The sequence below is a fragment of the Carcharhinus amblyrhynchos genome, chromosome 9, assembly GCF_965287045.1.
Source record: "Carcharhinus amblyrhynchos chromosome 9, sCarAmb.v2.hapA, whole genome shotgun sequence".
Lineage (NCBI taxonomy): Eukaryota > Metazoa > Chordata > Chondrichthyes > Carcharhiniformes > Carcharhinidae > Carcharhinus > Carcharhinus amblyrhynchos.
In genome coordinates, this window is record NC_137332.1 from 3,040,764 (window position 1) to 3,065,946 (window position 25,183).

The 25,183-nt window shown below is 49.1% G+C and overlaps 1 protein-coding gene across 5 annotated transcripts in view; it reads right to left on the minus strand.

Annotated features, from left to right (window-relative positions):
• The window catches only part of slc44a5b (solute carrier family 44 member 5b), a 273,622-nt gene that overhangs the window by 38,026 nt on the left and 210,413 nt on the right, over nucleotides 1–25,183 (minus strand). For all 5 annotated transcript variants that reach the window (XM_080195082.1, XM_080195084.1, XM_080195080.1 and 2 more), the window contains 3 exons: nucleotides 15,722–15,805; nucleotides 13,509–13,621; nucleotides 1,917–2,048 (listed from right to left, as the gene is read on the minus strand). In XM_080195082.1, coding sequence (XP_080051208.1) covers nucleotides 1,917–2,048; nucleotides 13,509–13,621; nucleotides 15,722–15,805 — 329 coding nt within the window. The remainder of the gene's footprint in view (nucleotides 1–1,916; nucleotides 2,049–13,508; nucleotides 13,622–15,721; nucleotides 15,806–25,183) is intronic.

The following is a 25,183-nucleotide window of genomic DNA, read 5'->3' on the forward strand; positions in this document are numbered from 1 at the left end:
GGTGTGGAATGCACTGCCTGCTGTGATAGTGGAGTCAGACACTTTAGGAACTTTCAAGTGGTTATTGGATAGGCACATGGAGCACTCTAGAATGATAGGGAGTGGGATAGCTTGATCTTGGATTCGGACATAGCTCAGCACAACATCGAGGGCCGAAGGGCCTGTACCGTGCTGTACTGTTCTATGTTCTATTTGTTAATCTGTATCAGGACTGGAATATGGAAAGTCCATTGCCAATTCCTGGCAGCGGATATTTGGAGGATTTGGTTGTTAGCTTTTACTCTCTCCTAGGCTGCAAACATTCCGACGGAAGTTGATCACACTCCTCTGACTTTGTGAGGACTTTGGAAAACTTAACAGTGAACTCAGCTGGAGTTATATCACATCTGAGTGTGACATGCTCTGTGTCACACAGCTTGATGTCCATTCGCTGTGGAGGGAAGACGGAGCAGGATCTGACATCCAGCTGTTTGTCTCATTCCAGTGTTTCCCTCCAGGACAGCCGTCCCATCGTGTGATGTGGAGCTGATGGAGGCTCTCAGGAATTCATTGACTGCTGTAATTCCTTGGCCATTGGTGGAAGGGATCTTTAGCTGCCCTCTGGTACTAACAGTGCCACCTCATTGCTGATCTACAGGCAGCTCATGAAATTGGTCTTCATTCACAATTTTACACTGCGGCCAGGACTGTTTTATATTGACTCTGCAGCACTTGCTCACGTAACCACCTATTGCATCATAACATAACCCTTACAATACATCTTAACTCAACCCTTACAATACATCATGAATCAACCTTTCCAATACATTGTAATGTAACCCTTGCCCAATAAATCAATTGCCCAATACATTACAACTCAAATCACCCAATTTACCTTAAGATAACCTCCCATCATATCATAACTCAACCCCAGAAACAGACTGTAACTCAGTCCTGTAATACACTGTAACTCAGTCCTGTAATACACTGTAACCCAGTCCTGTAATGCACTGTAACTCAATCCTGCAATACACTGTAACTCAGTCCTGTAATACACTGTAACTTCGTCCTGTAATGCATTGTAATTCAGTCCTGTAATGCATTGTAACTCAATCCTGTAATGCATTGTAACTCAGTCCTGTAATACACTGTAACTCAGTCCTCGCAATACACAAAACTGTAACTCAATATTTTAAATATATTGTAACCTTCCAATACATTACAACTCAACTCTAACAATACTTAATAACTCAACACTCCCAACACACCATTAACTCAATCCTCCAAATATATTTTAACATAACCTTCCAATACACTATAACTCAAACCCAACAATATATTTTCATTCAATCTGCCCTGCATGTCTTAATCTAATTTCCTGACACATTATAACACATACACCTTAATCACCAACGATATTATAACTTAACCTTCCAACCTACCCTGCTGTAGCTGACGATATACCCGGACTAACTCCCCAATATGTTATAACCCAATCCTCCAATGCACCCTCACTTTATCTCCCAATAGATCATAACTGACTTCTCCAACATCCTGCAGCCTAACCCCCATCATCTGCTTTGGCTGAAGTTCAAGTTCAACTATTTAAATATTTTCCGAGTGGGAACATACGAGCATAGGAACAGGAGTAGACCATTCAGCCCCCCGACTCTTCTCCGCTCTTCAATAAGATCATGGCTAATTTGATTGTAACACTTTCCTGTCTACCCCGTCCGTATATCCTTTGAGCCCCTCGTCAAAATTGGCCTTAAGATTGTTCAGTGAGCCAGGCCCCCGCTGCTCTCTGGGTAAGAGAATGCCAAAGACTCGTCACCCTCAAGAGAAAGTATTTCTCCCTATCTCCGTCTTAACTGGGACTATTTCACTATCTCACCGTGACGTTAATCATGTGACATAAGCTCTGTTGGAAGACTTACTGAAGGCCAGCCACGTCTGTCTGAGCTGCAGATAAACCCTGAGGTCCATTTGGAAGCCAATGTCATAGATTGGGATGTCGCTGCCGGGTTTCCCCTTCAGGCTGCTGTACTCCCAGTAACAGTGCCAGATTCCTGAAACAGGGGGAAAAAAAAACCACAAAGGCTTAAAACAAAAGGCAGGAAAATGACATTGAGCCACAGATCACTGTGTCACTTAGAAATCTAACACTTTATTATAACTGGCAGCAGATTCAGGGCTTCGTCAGACAAGGTGTGGTTTTCGTAGCTGGCACTAACGACGGGTGATCCAGACTCAAAGCATTGGCGACATTCCACAGGTGCTGTCAGACCCGCTGAGATTTTCCAGCATTTTTTGTTTTTATTACAGTGCGGCACTCTCTCAGTACTGACCCTCTGACAGTGCGGCACTCTCTCAGTACTGACCCTCTGACAGTGCGGCACTCTCTCAGTACTGACCCTCTGACAGTGCGGCACTCCCTCAGCACTGACCCTCTGACAGTGCGGCACTCCCTCAGCACTGACCCTCTGACAGTGCGGCACTCCCTCAGCACTGACCCTCTGACAGTGCGGCACTCCCTCAGTACTGACCCTCTGACAGTGCGGCACTCCCTCAGCACTGACCCTCTGACAGTGCGGCACTCCCTCAGCACTGACCCTCTGACAGTGTGGCACTCCCTCAGTACTGACCCTCTGACAGTGCGGCACTCCCTCAGCACTGACCCTCTGACAGTGCGGCACTCCCTCAGCACCGACCCTCTGACAGTGCGGCACTCCCCCAGCACTTATGTTAGCCTTCATAGGAAGAGGTATAGAATATAAGAGTAGGAGTCTGATGTTGCAGTTGTATAGAACGTTGGTTAGGCCTCACTTGGAGTACTGCGTCCAGTTCTGGTCGCCATACTACCGGAAGGATGTAGAGATCCTGGAGAGAGTGCAGAGGAGATTTACCAGGATGCTGCCTGGTATGGAAGGGCTGTCTTACGAGGAAAGATTGAATGAACTTGGGCTGTTTTCCCTTGAGAGACGTAGGCTGAGGGGGGATCTAATAGAGGTTTATAAGATTATGAAGGGGATAGATAGAGTAAATGGTGGTAAGCTTTTTCCGCTATTAGAAATGGATAGAACGAGGGGTCACGGGCTTAGGGTGAGGGGGGCTAGGTATAAGACAAATATTAGAGGGCAGTTTTTCACGCAAAGGGTAGTGGGGGTGTGGAATGCACTGCCGAGTAAGGTGGTGGAAGCAGGCACGCTAGGGTTGTTTAAGAGTCACTTAGACAGCCACATGAGCGGGCTACATATAGGGGGATATAGTAGGCCTTACTAAACATTGTAGGCTTGGGAATACGTTTTGCCTCAGGGATGTTACAGTCTTTGCCTGTTTAATAATGAATTTTTTTGTCTCCACAGGCATTTAAGTCCAGCAAGGGGCATGCATGCGGCAGGTTGTAGTGGGCTGCTCTTGGACGTTGCTTCGGGAGTTGCCTATTGCTTCATGTCGTTAGTGTGCTTAAACTGGACCATCTCGAGGGCAACATGACAGCTCAGAGACTATCTCTGTTGCTGTGCGGACACATGGATTTGGGCCTGTGTCTGTGGGAGTTTGCACGTTCTCCCCGTGGTTGCGTGGGTTTCCTCCGGGTGCTCCGGTTTCCTCCCACATCCCAAAGATGTGCTTTTAGGCTGATTGATTGGGTACTAAATTGTCCCTAAATTGGACCTCCCTGATCCTCGCACATTAGGCGTAGACTAAAATCATGAATAGGACACTGAGACAGTGGGACGGCGGCGCGGGCTAGTTGGGCCGAAGGGCCTGTTTCCCGTGCTGTGTTGTTCTTTGTTCTTTGTTCACTGACCCTCTGACAGTGCGGCACTCCCTCAGTACTGACCCTCTGACAGTGCGGCACTCCCTCAGTACTGACCCTCTGACAGTGCGGCACTCCCTCAGCACTGACCCTCCGACAGTGCGGCACTCCCTCAGCACTGATCCTCTGACAATGCAGCACTCCCTCAGCACTGACCCTCTGACAGTGTGGCAGTCCCTCAGCACTGACCCTCTGACAATGCAGCACTCCCTCAGCACTGACCCTCTGACAGTGCGGCACTCCCTCAGCACTGACCCTCTGACAATGCAGCACTCCCTCAGCACTGACCCTCTGACAGTGCGGCACTCCCTCAGCACTGACCCTCTGACAATGCAGCACTCCCTCAGCACTGACCCTCTGACAGTGCGGCACTCCCTCAGCACTGACCCTCTGACAATGCGGCACTCCCTCAGCACTGACCCTCTGACAGTGTGGCAGTCCCTCAGCACTGACCCTCTGACAATGCAGCACTCCCTCAGCACTGACCCTCTGACAGTGCGGCACTCCCTCAGCACTGACCCTCTGACAATGCAGCACTCCCTCAGCACTGACCCTCTGACAGTGTGGCAGTCCCTCAGCACTGACCCTCTGACAATGCGGCACTCCCTCAGTACTGACCCTCTGACAGTGCGGCACTCCCTCAGCACTGACTTTCCAGCCTGTATTGGAAGAAGGGGGAGAGCACTGTGCTTCTGAGCTGGATTCTCACATTCTCTGAGATTGCGGTTGCTCTGTAGGACAATCTACTCAGCTTGCTTTTATTATCTTTCATTATTCTGCCTGACATAATCCATCAGTCTCAGTTTAGAAATTCTCTGTTGAGTCCTCTCCCTTTCTGTTAGTTTTCGGACGGGGTGGTGGGGGAAGAGGGGGCGCGGGGGGGGGGCTATGCTTTACATTGCCTGATATCATTACAGAATGAGGCAGGATAATGACTCAGTGCTGACCGCTTTGTCTGAACGTATTAACACGATGACTGCACGTGGATCAGAGGGCAGGAGTGTTCCTGACTCTGTTAAAACTCAAATGCTTTGTTAATCTAAATGCTCAGAAAAGTCAATGTTAATTGTTTGATATCAGTCCCCAGTAGAACCAGCTTCTGGTACCGACTGCTCCAAAGCCCATTCGTTCACTGGCACCGAGTGACTGAACCAATAGAACGGAGTGTCCGGGTGGACTTGTGTGAATCGATAAGTTCTTCTGTTTGAAACAATTGCTATTTTAATCTTTGAAATTTCACCAATCTCTGCCCTTCAGTTTCGGTAATTTTGTAAAAAACAGAATATAATTGAAGCTGTTACCTGGTTAGATCGGGCAACCACATTCTCACAAACTGCACCTTTATTCACAGAATTGTTACCCTAGAGAAAGAGGCCATTCGGCCCATCATGTCTACACCGCCTGTCCAAATGAACATGGTGATTTAGTGCCATTTCCCCGTACCCCTGCACAGCGTTTCCGTACAAATAACCACCTAATGCTCCCTGGAAAACCTCGATTGAACCTGGCCCCACCACACTGTAGGCCAGACCCCCAAAACCCTTCGCACAACCATTATTAAACCAAACCGAGCTTCGTGAGGAGATGTGATGGAGAGATGACAAAAAGGCGAGGTCAAAGGGATAGGTTTGACAGAGCAGAGAGGTGGGGAGGGAGGCTCAGTGAGGGAATTCCAGAGGTTAGGGTCCAGGCACTGGACAGCACGGCTGCCAGTGACCGAGGGATTAAAACCAGGGAGGCGCAAGAGGTGGGACTCAGAGTAATCGCAGAGTGGGGAGGAGATCAGAGACACGGCGGCACAGGGTGTGAACACAGGGCGAGAACTCTCAAATCAAGGCTTTCTTATCTAAGAGTCAATGTAGGTCAGAGAGGAGGGGGATAGTGAGGAGGGGGATAGTGAGGAGGGGGATAGTGAGGAGGGGGATAGTGAGGAGGGGGATAGTGAGGAGGGGGATAGTGAGGAGGGGGATAGTGAGTAGGGGGAGAGTGAGTAGAGGGGAGAGTGAGTAGAGGGGAGAGTGAGTAGGGGGGAGACTGAGTAGGGGGAGAGTGAGGAGGGGGAGAGTGAGGAGGGGGAGAGTGAGTAGGGGGGAGAGTGAGTAGGGGGGAGAGTGAGTAGGGGGGAGAGTGAGTAGGGGGAGAGTGAGGAGGGGGATAGTGAGGAGGAGATAGTGAGTCAGAGGATAGTGAGTAGGAGGATAGTGAGTTGGAGGATAGTGAGTAGGAGGATAGTGAGTAAGAGGATCCTTTTTGAAAGTTGTTCTGAGTCATTTCGAGAATCGGCCTCTTGGATTTTGAGCTGCTCTGAGTGCCTGAAGCTGCCACTCACCAACCGAACACCAGGTGGCACAACACACCAACATGAACCTTCCCTTACTGCAGGTTACAGCACAGGAGTCCATTCGGCCCATCTGTGTAGGGACATTTCCTCAATTGTTCGAAATCGGTGAATCTGGTTACTGACTCATTTCACAGAGTTAACCATTTCTCCCACTTGTGGCACAGTGGGTTAGCACTGCTGCTTCACAGCGCCAGGGACCCGGGTTCAATTCCCGGCTTGGGTCACTGTCTGTGCGGAGCCTGCATGTTCTCCCCGTGTCTGCGTGGGTTTCCTCCGGGTGCTCCAGTTTCGTCTCACAGTCCAAAAGACGTGCTGGTTAGGGTGCAGTGACCTGAACTGGCACCGGAGTGTGGTGACTGGGAGATTTTCACAGTAACTTCACTGCAGTGTTAATGTTAGCCTACTTTGACTAATAAATAAATCCTCTCACTGCTGTGAACACCCCATTCAAATCCCTCTCTCCGCTCTGCGAATAAGGAAGTTCTCCACATTGTCCTGGGACGGATTTTTATCCCTCATCCAAAAATCACTCAAACATGGATCACGTTGCTGTCTGTGGAATCTTGCTGTGCACAAATTGGCTGTCGCACTGTCAGAGGGTCAGTGCTGAGGGAGTGCCGCACTGTCAGAGGGTCAGTACTGAGGGAGTGCCGCACTGTCAGAGGGTCAGTGCTGAGGGAGTGCCGCACTGTCAGAGGGTCAGTACTGAGGGAGTGCCGCACTGTCAGAGGGTCAGTGCTGAGGGAGTGCCGCACTGTCAGAGGGTCAGTACTGAGGGAGTGCCGCACTGTCAGAGGGTCAGTGCTGAGGGAGTGCCGCACTGTCAGAGGGTCAGTACTGAGGGAGTGCCGCACTGTCAGAGGGTCAGTACTGAGGGAGTGCCGCACTGTCAGAGGGTCAGTACTGAGGGAGTGCCGCACTGTCAGAGGGTCAGTGCTGAGGGAGTGCCGCACTGTCAGAGGGTCAGTACTGAGGGAGTGTCGCACTGTCAGAGGGTCAGTACTGAGGGAGTGCCGCACTGTCAGAGGGTCAGTACTGAGGGAGTGCCGCACTGTCAGAGGGTCAGTACTGAGGGAGTGCCGCACTGTCAGAGGGTCAGTACTGAGGGAGTGCCGCACTGTCAGAGAACATAAGAACATAAGAACATAAGAACATAAGAAATAGGAGCAGGAGTAGGCCATCTGGCCCTTCGAGCCTGCCCCGCCATTCAATAAGATCATGGCTGATCTGTCGTGTCTCAGTTCCACATTCCCGCCCTCTCCCCATAACCCTTAATCCCCTCTCTTATCAAAAACCCATCAACCCGCTTCTTAAAAATATTTAGCGAGGCAGCCTCCACCACTTCAACGGGCAGAGAATTCCAGAGATTCACCACCCTTTGAGTGAAGAAGTTCCTCCTCAACTCCGTTCTGAACCGCCCCCCCTTTATCTTGAGGCTGTGCCCCCTAGTCCTACTGTCTTTTTTGAGCGGGAAGAGTCTTTCCACCTCTATCCTATCCATCCCATTCATCATCTTATACGTCTCAATGAGATCTCCCCTCATTCTTCTAAACTCTAACGAGTACAAGCCTAGTTTATTCAGCCTCTCCTCATAGCTCAACCCCCTCGACTCCGGTATCAGCCTAGTAAACCTCCTCTGCACTCCCTCCAAGGCCAAAATATCCTTGCGCAGTCAGTACTGAGGGAGCGCCGCACTGTCAGATGTCCTGTCTCTCAGGTGTGTGTAAAGGTGAAGAACAGGGAGAGCTCTCCCTCGTGTCCTGTCCAATACTTGGCATTTATTTTGCTGATTGTTGAGTCGTTGCGACAGTGCTGTTTTTGGGATCTTACTATGCACAAAGCGGTTGCCTCATTTTCAACATTACGACAGCGTCTGCATTTCACAAAGCCTGATGTGCTTCAAAACATCCTGAGCTGGGGATGGACTGGGGATAAATACTCATTCTTTCCTTCCTGTGTTGGTCGGACTGTGTACTGTTCACAAGCTCTGCCTCCGCTGCAATGTCGCTGCTCCTGACTGTCTCTCACTCCTTCCTCATTTACCCAGCGTTTGCAGATCACTGCCACCTGTTCCCACCCACGGATCCAATCTGCCAGCTCCACTTTCACAGGATCTCAGCTGTTACACAGCAGGGGCGCTGCGAGCAGGGGAACAGTCTGACTGCTCCCTCACATTGACTCCCAATCACAGTGACTGCAGCTTTCCCCTCTAACTCCACAGCTCGGGTCGCTGGTGACAAAACTGACACAACGTTTGCACAAGATGCTCCTGGCATTGTGGAAACTTACAGCAGGGAAGGAGGACATTCGGCCCATTGTATCTGTGCCAGCTCTTTGAAAGAGTTATCCAGTTAACCCCTCACTGAGGGGTCATCAGAACTCTGTAATACTTTCACTTGCTGAATCATATCCAGTTCTCTTCTGACTGTTCATAGAATCCCTACAGGGCAGAAGGAGGCCACTCGGCCCATTGAGTCTACAGCGACAACAAACCCACCCAGACTCTTTCCTCATAACCACACACATATACCTCACTAATCCTGTTAATGTACGCATCCCGGGACACCAAGGGGCTATTTAACATGGCCAAGCCACCTCACCCATATATCTTTGGGCTGTTTGTGACAGGGACTGTGATGAGAAAGGGGAGAATGGACTGATGTTTCTGCAGTTATGTTTCTGGTTATTTGGCAGGACAGAGCGTGAATATTGCTGAAAAAAGTCATTTTGTTGAAGCTTTTTCACCTTACACTCATCAGGACAAACAGAAAAGGACCATTGGCAGAGAAAACACCACACTGTGTGAGAAGAGAATGCTGACTGGTTGGCAAGTGGATTCTGATTGGTAAAGGCACTGCCACTGAGAATACACCAGTTGATGGTGCCTGACAGTTAACTGCCATGCGTTGTTTGAAAAGTTAAACCAAGCAGCTTGATTCTGATTGGTCAAGAGATTGCAAGTGATAGCCAACGGCTATCACTTATTTTGTTTAGCTGAAACAGACGCAATGTGTGTACCTGTTCTTTTTGTCTGCAAATAGCAGGGTCCCTGTGTAGCTTCCAGTACACACAAATTAATATATTAGTTAACAGGGCCCTGCTCTTTGTAGACATAAAGAACAGGTATACACATTGCACCTGTTTCAGGAATTCCTTCCCTACTTTGTCCTTTACACCTTTACTATCCCTGGAAACATTAGGATTACTGAAGTTTTATATTATCATTATTCTGTAGTTCTGCACTCTTTCTGTGCTTTTCCTGCAAACGTTCTTCTCAATCTCCTTTTTACTGCTTGTTTCCCTTTAGTGTATACCCAGTGGTGTGTAGTATACACTCAGTGAGCCATTGTATATGCCAGTAGCACAATATCACCTCTGTTGTTCCTTAATTCTCAGCAATTAAGTTCTGTTTTCATGCTGCTTTCCCAATACTGTCATTGTATAACTGATCAATCCTCCCATCCCTGCTGGTGTTTTTTATAACTCCAGATAATTCTACTGGATTCTCTCTCTTCTCAGAATAACAAGACAGGCATTTTCAGGCTGAACCGAACACCAGTGGATATTAAAATTCATTTTCACCTAAGAAAAAGTGAAAATGAAAGACGGTACAGAAACAGAGTTGAGTGAACTCGCTGCTGGAACAATCCTCCGAGCACCTCCCAGAGACTGGAACTCAATCAAAACATCCTCTGGGATTGTGGTTCAAATATCAGAATCGGAGGAAGGCTGCAGGTTTTGCTGAGCTGTGGAACACTACATGGTCAAAGCATCATCTTTGCACCACTGCTCAGCGCTCCCCAAGAAAGGTTTCAGATCTGTCACGCATTAAGTGTAGAGAAAAAGAACTTGCATTTCTATAGCACATTTCACAACCACATCTCAAAGTGCTCCCCAGCCAATAACATCCCAAAGTGGAATCACTCTTCTAATTGAGGGAATGTGGCTGCCAATTTTTACGCAGCATGATCCCACAGACTGCAATGTGGGCGGATGATTGGTGTTACTGCCACAGCATCACTTAGCTTCACCTGAGAAGCCAGATGGGACCTCAGTTCACATTATATCCGAAAAGCACCATTTCTGACAGTGCAGCACTCCCTCAGTACTGACCCTCTGACAGTGCGGCACTCCCTCAGCACTGACCCTCTGACAGTGCGGCACTCCCTCAGCACTGACCCTCTGACAGTGCGGCACTCCCTCAGCACTGACCCTCTGACAGTGCGGCACTCCCTCAGCACTGACCCTCTGACAGTGCGGCACTCCCTCAGCACTGACCCTCTGACAGTGCGGCACTCCCTCAGTACTGACCCTCTGACAGTGCGGCACTCCCTCAGCACTGACCCTCTGACAGTGCGGCACTCCCTCAGCACTGACCCTCCGACAGTGCGGCACTCCCTCAGCACTGACCCACTGACAGTGCGGCACTCCCTCAGCACTGACCCTCTGACAGTGCGGCACTCCCTCAGCACCGACCCTCTGACAGTGCGGCACTCCCTCAGCACCGACCCTCTGACAGTGCGGCGCTCCCTCAGCACTGACCCTCTGACAGTGCGGCACTCCCTCAGCACCGATCCTCTGACAGTGCGGCGCTCCCTCAGCACTGACCCTCTGACAGTGCGGCACTTCCTCAGTACTGACCCTCTGACAGTGCGGCACTCCCTCAGCACTGACCCTCTGACAGTGCGGCACTCCCTCAGCACTGACCCTCTGACAGTGCGGCACTCCCTCAGCACTGACCCTCTGACAGTGCGGCACTCCCTCAGCACTGACCCTCTGACAGTGCGGCACTCCCTCAGCACTGACCCTCTGACAGTGCGGCACTCCCTCAGCACTGACCCTCTGACAGTGCGGCACTCCCTCAGCACTGACCCTCTGACAGTGCGGCACTCCCTCAGCACTGACCCTCTGACAGTGCGGCACTCCCTCAGCACTGACCCTCTGACAGTGCGGCACTCCCTCAGTACTGACCCTCTGACAGTGCGGCACTCCCTCAGCACTGACCCTCTGACAGTGCGGCACTCCCTCAGCACTGACCCTCTGACAGTGCGGCACTCCCTCAGCACTGACCCTCTGACAGTGCGGCACTCCCTCAGTACTGACCCTCTGACAGTGCGGCACTCCCTCAGCACTGACCCTCTGACAGTGCGGCACTCCCTCAGCACTGACCCTCTGACAGTGCGGCACTCCCTCAGCACTGACCCTCTGACAGTGCGGCACTCCCTCAGCACTGACCCTCTGACAGTGCGGCACTCCCTCAGTATTGCACTGGAACACCATCGGTGGGATTTGAACTTTCGGACTTTTTGATTGAGAGATAAGAGGGCCAGCCCTGAATCGCAGCCTGTCTGGGTGAGGAGCAGGAGGTAACTTTGGAGTTTTGATTCCCAAACATCTGGGCATTTTCCCTCACCTGACGTCTGGACCTGTCGTAGGCTCATCAATAGAGATTGGCCAATAACTTCACTATCACGTAATCATTGATGAACCATTCCTCTGCCCTTTGCAAATAAAAGTTAATTTTTGGGCTGTAAACATCACTTGCGAAGCCCACATTGCCCTTGAGAAGGTGTTGGTGAGCTGTCTTCCTGAATCGCTGCAGTCCCTGAGGTGTAGGTACACCCACACTGCAGTTAGGGCGCATGTTCCAGGAATTTGACCCAGTGACGAGGGAGAAATGGGGATATATTTCCAAGTCAGGATGGTGAGTGACTTGGCGGGGAATCGGGTGGTTGTGCTCCTATGTGTCTGCTGCTCTTGTCCTTCTAGATCAGCGATCTCCAAACTCCGATCTGGATGCGGCTCACTGCGATCTGGATGAGGCCCATGGACTGCAGTTTGGAGATCCCTGTTCTAGATGGTAGAAGTTGAGGGTTGGAAAGTACTGTGTGCAGTTTTGGGCGCCGCACCTGCGCAAAGATATTTTGGCCTTGGAGGGAGTGCAGAGGAGGTTTACTAGGCTGATACCGGAGTTGAGGGGGTTGAGCTATGAGGAGAGGCTGAATAAACTGGGCTTGTACTCGTTAGAGTTTAGAAGAATGAGGGGAGATCTCATTGAGACGTATAAGATGATGAATGGGATGGATAGGATAGAGGTGGAAAGACTCTTCCCGCTCAAAAAAGACAGTAGGACTAGGGGGCACAGCCTCAAGATAAAAGGGGGGCGGTTTAGAACGGAGTTGAGGAGGAACTTCTTCACTCAAAGGGTGGTGAATCTCTGGAATTCTCTGCCCGTTGAAGTGGTGGAGGCTACCTCGCTAAATATTTTTAAGACGCGGGTTGATGGGTTTTTGATAAGCGAGGGGATTAAGGGTTATGGGGAGAGGGCGGGAAAGTGGAACTGAGCAGCGACAGATCAGCCATGATCTTATTGAATGGCGGGGCAGGCTCGAAGGGCTGGATGGCCTACTCCTGCTCCTATTTCTTATGTTCTTATGTTCTTATGTGTTGTTGAAGGAACCTTGGTGAGTTGCTGCAGTGCATCTTGTAGATGGTACACACGGCTGCCACTGTGAGTCCATGATGGAGGGAGTGAATGCTGAAGGTGGTGGATGGAGATTCCAATCCAGCAGGTTTCCTTGTCCTGGGTGGCGATCAGTTTCTTGAGTGTTGTTGGAGCTGCGCCTATCCAGGCAAATGGGGAGTATTCCATCACACTCCTGATTCTCAACGATTTTTACAGATACCCCATAGAAAGCATTCTTTCTGGTTGTGTCACAGCTCGGTCTGGGCTCCTGCTCTGCACAAGACCACAAGAAACTAAAAAGGGTGGTGAATGTAGCCCAATCCATCACACAAACCAGCCTCCCATCCATTGACTCTGTCTACACTTCCCGCTGCCTTGGCAAACAGCCAGCGTAATTAAGGACCCCACACACCCCGGACATTCTCTCTTCCATCTTCTTCCGGCTGGAAAAAGATACAAAAGTCTGAGATCACGTACCAACCAACTCAAGAACAGCTTCTTCCCTGCTGCTGTCAGACTTTTGAATGGACCTACCTCGCATTATGTTGATCTTTCTCTACACCCTCGCTGTGACTGTAACACTACATTCTGCACTCTCTGCTTTCCTTCACTATGAACGGTATGTTTTGTCTGTATAGCACGCAAGAAACAATGCTTTTCACTGTATGTTAATACATGTGACAATAATAAATCAAATCAAATCAAAATCTTGTGCGTTGTAGATGGTGGACAGACTTTGGGAGTCAGGAGGTGAGTCACTCACCACAGAATTCCCAACCACTAATCCGGCAGTCATCACCTACATGATTTTTAAATTAGACAAACAGATTTCCCTGTCTGGTCCTTCACACATACGCGGATACATACTGAATCAAACCGTTATACACAGAGCTGGTACTTACCGTAACCAATCACTGCGATTACAGCAAAGATGACAAACCAGAACAAGACCCCAGCTGTAAAGCGCAGTAAGAGGATGAAGACTAAACTCACGACCATGGCAATGACCAGCCCGCTGGAAATAAAAACACAACCAACATCAGACCCAGGAGCAAAGAGTCAAACACTCAACAACAGCTTACATTTATATAGCACCTTTCATAACCTCAGCCATCACAAAATGTTGTATCGTCAGTGAAGAATCCAGCAATATAGAAAAGGCAGCCAGTTCACACCCAGGCAGCTCCCAGAGGCAGTGATGTGATAATAACCAGATAGTGTGTGTCCTTTTACTGATACTGGCTGGCAGTGAACATTGGTCATAGAATCCCTACACTGCACAATGAGGCCATTCAGCCCATTGAATCTGCACCAACCACAATCCCACACACGCCCTATTCCTGTAACCCACATATTTACCCTGCTAATCCCCCTGACACTATGGGTCAATTTAGCCAAGGCCAATCAACATAACCAGCACGTCTTTCAGATCTGGGAGGAACCCGGAGCACCCGGAAGAAACCCACCCAGACACAGGGAGGATGCGCAAACTCCACACAGACAGTGACCCGAAGCCGGATTTGAACCCAGGTCCCCGGCGCTGTGAGGCAGCAGTGCTAACCACTGTGCCGCCGTGCCAACATCAGGGTCCACTCCCCTGTCCTGCTTTGAAACAGTGGCTGGGCGACGTTTTAACCTGTTTCAGATGTGGTCACGGTTTAATGGTTCACCTGAGACATCCGGAGTCAGAGCAACTCTTCCTGAAACTCCACAGGGACGGGCTGTGAGCAGGGATGAGGGAGGAGAAACCGGACAGGCAATAATCGTGAAGAAGACGATGGGGAGGTTGGATCACAATGTTCAGAGTCCTGAAGGATTTCGATAGATTAAATAAAGATAAACTATTTGTAACTGGCAGGAAGGTCACAGGTTAAAGGTCATTGCAAAAGACCCAGAAGGGGAAATGAGGCGATATTTTTAATTTTGTGCCTGGGAGGTCGGTGGAAGCAACGAGAGTTGTAACTTCCAAAAGAGAACGGGGTAAATATTTACCGGGGAAAGGGTCAGGGGAGTGGGGCTGATTGGATAGCTCTTCTAAAGAGCAGGCACAGATGTGATGGAACGAATGGCCTGTGTTATTCTACAATCATCAAAAGAATAAAGGAGGAAGGGAGATTTGCCTTTTCCATTCTGACGTTAAGGTGTTGTCCTATCAGGATTGGTAAAGGAACTTTCAAAAAAAGTGGAATCCGTGACAAAGACAGTTTTGGAAGTGCCTGGAGATGGTCTGTCCAAGAGGCAGCGATTCATCATCGAGGGAGGGAGAAGGCAGAGAAAGATTTGCATTTATATAGTGCCTCTCCCCACCTCAGGATGCCTGGAGGTATTTACTGTCAGTTGTTCCTATCATTGTGACCTCCTCCGGCCTCATTGCTGACCTCATTGTGGGTCCCTGAATTCCACCCCTCCACTATCCAACCACCTCAAGCTCTGGAATTCCTTCCCAAAACCCCTTCCACTCTCCATCAATCTTCCTGCCATCCGGATGTAAAAGCGATCCGTCCCATCAGACTTTTGGCCAGCCATCCGATTATCTTCTCTCCCGTGTGGCTCTGTGGCAGTTTTTGTCTGATTAAGGTTCTGGTGGAATATTTTGGGAGCCTGGGCGATATGAGAGGTGTTATTTATAGTTACTGGTTGTTGTGATTACACCAGAGATCTGCCCCAAGATGGAATGATGGAGCCTTTCATTTTTAATAATCCCAGTATTTGTGCTGTTGCTTGTAGCAAAAGACATTGATCTCAATGTCCAGATCCTGCAACCGAAACACCAGCTTTCCAGTGTCAAAGTCAAACAACGATTGAGTAATCTCTGACAGCTTTTACAAGTGTGTCAGTCTGACCAGTGCAACACTGCAAACCTCCCCACTGTTTAATTACTGGCGGCTTCTAGTCAGGTTACTCAAGTGTAAACACAGAGCTGGCAGATAAATTGGTGTCACCTATCAGTGGTATGTTATTCACACACAGCGACATTAAGGCAGGGTAAAAGGTCGGTGTGAAATTGTCTTGAAAATTGAGGGACTGTAAATCAATTCTGAGCAGGCAGCAGCGACTGTGTTAACGTTCCTGAGCCTTGTTACTGCTGGAAGGTGGCTCTGTAATCAGTACTTACATTAAAATCCAATACCAAGAGTTAGTGTAGTCTTCAAATATCTTCATCCAAATCTCCCTGGCGTCAAGGACGTGATTTATTCCTCTGCAATAAATTGAAAGCACATTGTTACTTGTACTCATTCATTCACAACAGTTCACTCTGAGCGCAAGGTTTAATGAGACAGTTCATTACAGCGTGATGCAACAGGACAGCAGGTTAATAATGTCCCCATGTTAAAAGCAGAGCATTAGACCAGGTTGCAGCGAGTACATGACATCACATTCAACTAAAATACAGATTAGCCTCCCAAAGCTGCCTTCCTGGAGTAGAGTGATTCTTTCTGTGTGTGTTTTCTCTCAACAACCCACTGTTTAGGATGAATTTCTTGGTGATGCTCATTACGATAAACTAACAAAGAAATCACCTGAATCTAGAGAGCACTTTTCATAACCTCAGGACGTCCCAAAGCACTTTACAGCCAATGAAATAGTCTTGAAGTGTTGTAATGAACGAAATGTGTCATTCGATTTACACACAGCAAGATCCCATAAACAGCAATGTGATCATGAGCAGGTAATCTGTATCGTTTAAATTTTTGGTGCCGTTTGAGCGGTAAGTATCAGGACAGTGCAGGAGAGCTACCCTGCCGTTCACTGCTCTGTAATGGGCATTTTTATACCCACTGGAATGGGCAGACAGTGCCAAGGTTTAAGCTGGCACTACCCATTAACTGCCATCAGCCACGAGCCATCGCAAAACCACTGGAGTTAACCAGGGCCGTGAGTCTCTGACCTTGTCCGTTACTGGGGTTCACCAGCCCCGCTGCTGTGAACAGGGACTTGGCTGAGCGCCAAATTCCCCATTCACACCGGCAGCAGGAGCGTGAGACCGGGAAATTCCAACCCTGGTTAGGTCAGAAGAAAGGTCTGATCACTGTTCAGAGAATGCAGCTGAAAGATTTTGTGTGTATGTGCATGTTTGTGTGTGCATATGAGTGTGTGTGCACATGTGTTTGTGCATGTGTTTGTGTATGTGTGTGTCCGTGTGTGTGTGAACGTGTTTGTACATATGTGTGTGTGTGTGTATGTGTGTTTGTGCATGCATGTATGTGTGTGCACGTGTGTGCATGTGTTTGTGTGTGCGCGCGCATGTGTTAGTGTGTGCGTGTGTTTGTGTGTGTGCATGTGTGTATGTGCGTGTGCATGTGTTTGCTTGTGTTTGTGTATGTGTGCAAGCACACATGCGTGTATGTGTACATGCCTATATATGTGTGCGTGTGTGTATATGTATGCGTGTGTATACATGTGTGTGTGCATGTGTTTATGTGTGTTTGTCTGTGTGAACGTGGAGAGACTGGAGAAGCTGGGATTGTTGAGCAGAGAAGGTTGAGGGGAGATTTAATGGAGAACCAGGAAGAGTTTTGATGGAGTGAATCAGGAGAAAGTGTTTGCAGTGACATGAGGGACACAGATTGAAGAGAATCAGGAAAAGAACCAGAGGGGGAGATGAGGAGAATATTTCCTACACTTTGGGTGGGATTTCTGTTCTCCCTCGCTCACAGTGTGTTTAGTGAAGGTGGAGGCATCTCACCACGGGCAGGCGGTGAGATCGATCCGTCTCACCGTTTTCAACAGGTTTTCTCGCTGTTGGCACCCTTCACTGGGGGGGGGAATCTGTGATGTGGGGAGGGAGCTGCCTTCAGCGGGACAGGAAGATCCCGCTGGCAGGAATGGCTGGAAAATCCTGGCCAGTGAGCTGTGATCTGGAACGTGATGCCTGAAAGGGCGGTGGAAGCAGATTCAATAATAACCTTCAAAAGGAAATTAGGGAGATAGTTGGAGGAGAAAATATGTAGGGCTGCAGGGAATAGTGATATTAATTGGCTAGCTCTTTCAAAGAGCCAGCACAGGCATAATGGGCCAAATGGCCTCCTTTTGCACTGTAATATATTGTTAGGAAGAGGCTTACTGAAGCCAAGTGTTTACAGATTGAGTTTTGCCTTCGGGAGATAGAAGAAAATGGATGATAGAAAAACTAGTTGTGGGATCCACATCCAGGGACTGTCCTGTTCAGAGAGATGGAGGATTGAAGTAGAATTATGTGTTAATGGGTGAATTCCTATTCATGGATGTATCCGGATAACTATTCCCACATTGCTCCAATATTGGCAGAAAGTATCGGAGAAGCTGGAGGATTTGAAGACAGGTGGGGATGGATTGGGATCCAAAGTGCCTGAAATCGAGATATCACGGGAGTGTTGACTGGCCAATAAAATCAATCGAGGCTTTAGATAAACTTCTCAATGTCTTGGCCATTTGAGGGATGCAGAGAAGACACCAAGATTGGGGGAACGGCAAATTGTGCGGAGGGTGTGGAGAGTCTGCAGAAGGATCTAGATAGTCTGGGCGAATGGGCCAGGAAATGGCAAATGGAATTTAATGTTGGCAAGTGTGAGGTGGTCCACTTTGGTAGGAAGAATGGTAGGAAGGACTATTACTTACATGGCGAAAAACTGCAGCAGGCGACGGTGCAGAGGGACCTCGGGGTCCTTGTGCATGAGTCGCAAAAACCCAGCTTGCAGGTGGTCAGGAAGGCAAATGGGATGCTGGCTTTCATAGCGAGGGGGATTGAATATAAAAGTAGGAAGGTCTTGCTGCAGCTGTATAGGGCATTGGTGAGGCCGCAACTGGAGTACTGTGTGCAGTTTTGGGCGCCGCACCTGCGCAAAGATATTTTGGCCTTGGAGGGAGTGCAGAGGAGGTTTACTAGGCTGATACCGGAGTTGAGGGGGTTGAGCTGTGAGGAGAGGCTGAATAAACTGGGCTTGTACTCGTTAGAGTTTAGAAGAATGAGGGGAGATCTCATTGAGACGTATAAGATGATGAATGGGATGGATAGGATAGAGGTGGAAAGACTCTTCCCGCTCAAAAAAGACAGTAGGACTAGGGGGCACAGCCTCAAGATAAAGGGGGGGCGGTTTAGAACGGAGTTGAGGAGGAACTTCTTCACTCAAAGGGTGGTGAATCTCTGGAATTCTCTGCCCGTTGAAGTGGTGGAGGCTGCCTCGCTAAATATTTTTAAGACGCGGGTTGATAGGTTTTTGATAGGAGAGGGGATTAAGGGTTATGGGGAGAGGGCGGGAATGTGGAACTGAGACACGACAGATCAGCCATGATCTTATTGAATGGCGGGGCAGGCTCGAAGGGCTGGATGGCCTACTCCTGCTCCTATTTCTTATGTTCTTATGTTCAGAGAAGGATTTGCTGAACAAATTGGATGGACTTTTCTCCCAAGCTGTAAACACAAGATTCGGCTGGAAATGTCCTCAGAAGCAGCTTCATGAATGAGTTGTTATAGAAACCCTACAGTGCAGAAAGAGGCCCTTCGGCCCATCGAGTCTGCACCGAACACAATCCCACCCAGGCCCTACCCCCCATATCGTACCCACTAATCCCTCTAACCTACACATCCCTGGACACTAAGGGGCAATTTCTTAGCCTGGCCAATCAACCTAACTGGCACATCTTTGGACTGTGGGAGGAAACCGGAGCACCCGGAGGAAACCCACGCAGACACGAGGAGTTGCTAACTCTCCAGGATTGTCCCGGAGGCCCCAAGAACTAGAAATGAATCTCCAGGTTACCGCGGCGATCAAATCCGGGTGAAAAGTCATTGATGCATGAACAAGATTTGTTTTGGCGTTTTCTTTGAAAATTTATATCTATATAACTTTTTTATATATAGATAGACAATATATATAAAAATATCGGAGATGAGGGGGATAAGGACTGCTAAACTGTCAGTTGAAATGAATCCAAGCAGACACAGAACTAGATAAATCCTGTGTCTATAAGGGCAGGACAGAGGTTTGGAATCCTGTGGTGAGTAACTTACCTCCTGACTCAGACATAGGCAGGAATTTTACCGACTCCACCCCCCCCCCATGGGAACCGGAGCGGGTGAGGGGCGGGTAATGGAAAGGTCCGTTGACCTCGGGCAGGATTTCATGAGTTCAGGACAAGCGAGGCTGGAAAATCCCACCCGTAGAACCCCTACAATGCAGATGGCGGCCATTCATCCCATGGCATCCATACTACCTCTTACGCAGGTCCCTCTCAACTCCACCACTCTACCCTATCCTCTGACACCCCACAGCTTATCCATCTACAAGGCACAAGTCAGGAGTGTGATGGAATATTCTCCGCTTGCCTGGATGGGTGCGGCTCCGACAACACTTGTCATCATCCAGGACAAAGCAGCCCCACTTGATCAACACCCCATTGGCCACCTTAAACATCCACTCCCTATATTACCAATACAATGGCAGGTGTGTGTGTACCATCTACAAGAAGAACTGCAACAACTCACCAGCTCCTTTGACAGCACCTCCCAAACTCACGATCAACATGGGATCATACAACAGATACCTGGGAACACCACTATCTGGGGATTCCCCTCCAAGTCACCATCCTGACTTGGGAATATATCCCCATTCCTTCACAGTCACTGGGTCAAAATCCTGGAACTGCCTCCCTAACTGCACTGTGGGTGTACCTACACCACATGGACTGTAACATTTCCAGAAGGCAGCTCACCACCACCATCACCTCGGGATGGGCAATAAATGCTGGTTTAACCAGTGGCACCCACATACTGTGCATGAATTTATACACAGTGTCTCTTTGTATTTTAACTGGCTGTGGAGATGCAGTGAGCCTGAAGGATAACGGCAGCAGCTCAGGGGCCACCTCGGAGTTCCCTTCAGACTTGGACAAGAGATACCAACCCTGCCAGAATTCCTCACATCACAAGAATTAAAAAAAAGAAATTAGATTCAGGGAAAAAAAAGTTCTTCAGATCTCAACCTCAGCTGCCACATGCTTTTAAAATAACAAAAGGACAGCCCCTCACTGCATATCACCCCCACCCCTCCCCAATCCTCGTCCACCAGTAAACAACACTCCCTCAGTAACGCGGTCAAATATCCCCTTACACTCTGTGCTGTTGGTGATTTTAAATGATTCTAGGACAGTTTGCAATGAGGCACGTTGTGGAGTGCAGTCGCTGTTATAACGTTGGAAACGTGGCCACCAATTTGTGCACAGCAAGATCCCACGAACAGCAACATGACGAAGACCAAAGGATCTAGTCAGACACTCGGCCGGCAACAGAGCTACCAACTGGGTGGCACGGTAGCACAGTGGTTAGCACTGCTGCTTCTCAGTTCCAGGGACCTGGGTTCGATTCCCGGTTCGGGTCACTGTCTGCGTGGAGTTTGCACATTCTCCTCATGTCTGCGTGGGTTTCCTCCCACAGTCCAAAGATGTGCGGGTTAGGTTGATTGGCCATGCTAAGAAATTGCCTCTTAGTGTCCAGGGATGTGTAGGTTAGAGGGACTAGTGAGTATACTATATGGGGGTAGTGACTGGGTGGGATTGTGTTCGGTGCAGACTCGATGGGCCGAAGGGCCTCTTTCTGCACTGTAGGGTTCTATGGTTCTATGAAGTCAGGCAGGATTCCCTCGTGACCACAGTCAACCCAACTCATCAGCTCTTTGTCTCTTGGAAGAATAGATTAAAACTGAACTCCTGATAACAGTCATGACACAGAACTGAATGACAAGGTCGGTTTTTGGTGGACCGAGAGATGTGTTGTGATGAACGGGGCCACTGGAACCGATTGCCAAGTGAACAGCTTCTGGGAGTTCAGGGGTTAATCACAATATTAACATCTTCATTGGGAAAGAGCTGAGTGAGTCATGTGTTAATTAGAGCAGTCTCAATGCCACACGGGACCATTCAGTCTGTCGTAATTTACAGAGGAGAGTTCATTTCTCAAGCTGAAACTAGCACCCACTATTCTCACAAAATCACACACAATTTACACAACAGAAACAGGCCATTCGGCCCTACAAGAATTTCCTCCTACCCCTCCTCAACTCACCCTATCAGCATATCCTCCATAACATTCTTGAGTATTGCTGAAAAAATAGACAAGTTGTCAAAGCTTTTCATCTTGCACTTATCAGGACATTTTCAAAAAAAAACAATGCAAGGGAAATCGTAAATGTTTATACTACATGAGAAGCGAGCAACATGCTCTTTGAATTTTAGTGCCTAGTGATCCTAGCTTTGTGGGTTGTATGTTCCACAGACTGGCAGATCGTAACAAGGAACATATCCCTTCCGCTGTTCGCAGTGGGCCAGGTACAAACTGTACCCAACAAGCCTGTGCTTGCAAACCTCAAATCTCTCTGTCCAACATGAGATGTGATACTGTGATTGGACAATATTTGCTAAATAATCCACAGCGTGTTGGGAATTACACTGACAACCAATTTCAGATTGTCAATTAGGCTGTCAGTGTTTGCATTTGCGTGTATTGGAAGCTACACATGGTAATACACAGGTCCTTGTACACTGGAGGCATGAAGTACAATATCCACACACTGCATTTTCTTCAGCGGAACAAAATAACTGACAGCCATTCGCTGTTTCATTCCATAGGGCCGTGCCTTGACCAATCAGAGTCAAGTTTAAAGCATTGCTCGGTCATTAACTGGCAATCACCATCAACTGATGCATTCTCCTTGGCAATGCCTCTCCCAATCAGAGTCCATATGCCAACCAATTAGCATTCTCTTCTCATTTAGTGTAAAGTTGTTATTTCCCCTCACACTGGTATTCCTCTGATTTTCCTGATGAATGCAAGATGAAAAGCTTAAAAAAAATCTTTTTTCAGCAACTGTCAATTTCTGTTCAACCAAATAACCATTCCTCTCTCCCTCGAGTGTTTATCAAGTTTCCCCTTCAATGTATTGATTCTATTCACCTCAACCATTCCATGTGGAAGCAAGTCCCACATTCTCCCCACTCCCCGTGGGAACGAGTCCCACATTCTCCCCACTCCCCGTGGGAGCGAGTCCCACATTCTCCCCACTCCCTGTGGGAACGAGTCCCACATTCTCCCCACTCCCCGTGGGAGCGAGTCCCACATTCTCCCCACTCCCTGTGGGAACGAGTCCCACATTCTCCCCACTCCCTGTGGGAGCGAGTCCCACATTCTCCCCACTCCCTGTGGGAACGAGTCCCACATTCTCCCCACTCCCCGTGGGAGCGAGTCCCACATTCTCCCCACTCCCTGTGGGAGTGAGTCCCACATTCTCCCCACTCCCTGTGGGAGTGAGTCCCACATTCTCCCCACTCCCTGTGGGAGTGAGTCCCACATTCTCCCCACTCCCTGTGGGAGCGAGTCCCACATTCTCCCCACTCCCTGTGGGAGCGAGTCCCACATTCTCCCCACTCCCCGTGGGAGCGAGTCCCACATTCTCCCCACTCCCTGTGGGAGTGAGTCCCACATTCTCCCCACTCCCTGTGGGAGTGAGTCCCACATTCTCCCCACTCCCTGTGGGAGTGAGTCCCACATTCTCCCCACTCCCTGTGGGAGCGAGTCCCACATTCTCCCCACTCCCTGTGGGAACGAGTCCCACATTCTCCCCACTCCCCGTGGGAGCGAGTCCCACATTCTCCCCACTCCCTGTGGGAGTGAGTCCCACATTCTCCCCACTCCCTGTGGGAGTGAGTCCCACATTCTCCCCATTCCCCGTGGGAGCGAGTCCCACATTCTCCCCACTCCCCGTGGGAGCGAGTCCCACATTCTCCCCACTCCCTGTGGGAGTGAGTCCCACATTCTCCCCATTCCCTGGGTGAAGACATTTCTCCTGGTTGGATTTATTGGTGATTATTCGGTATTTACGGCTCCGAGTTTCTGTCTTCACCTCAGAAGTGGAAACATTTTATCCACGTTGAACCTATCAAAGTCCTTCACAATTTTAAAGATCTCTATCATGTCAACCTTCACTTTTCTCGAGAAAAGGCTTGAAATACTCGAATTGCACAATCGCTGCTTCCCAGTTTGTCCTGAGTTTGGATGAATCACATTCCCTCTTCTTCCCAAAAACTAACATGTTCACCTTTCCGTTGCCACTATTTTGGTTGTCCTACCCTCGGTCACTCAGCCCCTCTCCCTCCTGAACAAGCTTGCCCCTGTATCGGAGAGTCGCTGTCAGCAGGAGCGGCCAATGCAGCCGCTGTGTGTATCGAAATTGGCCCAGAGTCTGAATGAATTAAAGATTAATCTCACAGACCCTGCTGTCAGCGACACCCCGGGAAGGAAACATCACCGGGACATTCTAAACAAGCTGTTCCTTGAAATATTCCCCTTCCCACACTTCCGTTTGTTATTTACAAAAACTCTGAATAGGAAAACAAAGTTCGGCTGAAAGGTTATTGACCTGAAACGTTCGCCCAGAACGTCTGATCTCCAGATTGTTGAACCTTGTAGGAATATCTCGGACACCCTGACGCACGGATATGACCTGAGATGTTTGCAATTCCGTCGGGCATTTACCCCATTTCAGGAACCTCTGAAACTTGGAATTAAGTTGGAGACTTTGGATGGTTCTGGCTCACCTTGCGGAATGGCTATCCAGGGAAAATTGGAGGGATTAAGATCGGTTCTATCTGCTGGGTAACAGTACGACTGACCCCCCCCCACCCCACCAGAGTTCCCATTCGATCCTGCAACTAACCCACCTCCCCTCGTCCACCCACCCTCCGAATCAACTATTCCTTGACCCAACTAATCCTCAACAAACTAGACCCTACCCAACCCCTCAACTGCTTCCCACCTGATTGAAGTTAAAGTTTATTTACTAGTCACAATTAAGGCTTACATTAACACTGCAATGAAGTTACTGAGAAATTCCACACTCTGGCGTCTGTTTGGGTCAATGCACCTAACCAGCATGTCTTTCGGGCTGTGGGAGGAAACCGGAGCACTCAGAGAAAACCCACGCAGACACGGGGAGAACGTGCAAACTCCACACAGATAGTGACCCAAGCTGGGATTCGAACCAGGATCCCTGGTGCTGTGAGGCAGCAGTGCTAACCACTGTGCCACCTGATTACCCCAATACCTGACTACCCCACCCCGAGTTCACTCTCTGATAGCCATCTGCCCCCACTCAACTATCCCCAACCCTCAACTCCCCAGCTATCCACCCCCACGATATTTATCCCCTGACCTGAGTAGGACATACTCAGAACATAGTATGAGAACTTAGAAAATATGTTCTACGTAGAACATATATAGAACATAGAAAAACTACAGCACAAACAGGCCCTTCGGCCCACAAGTTGCACCAATCGTATCGCTACCTACTAGGCTTACCTATAACCCTCAATCCTATTAAGTCCCACGTACTCATCCAGAAGTCTCTTAAAAGACCCTATCGAATCTGCCTCCACCACCACCGACGGCAGCCGATTCCACTCACTCATTACCAGAGTAATCCCTCCCTACTGAACTAATCACCCACCCCAACGCCCCAATCCCTTCCCAGCTACCTGCTAAATATCCCCTGACCTGACTACCCTCCCACCCTTCCCCAGCCTGTCCTATCCCTTCACCCACCTCCCC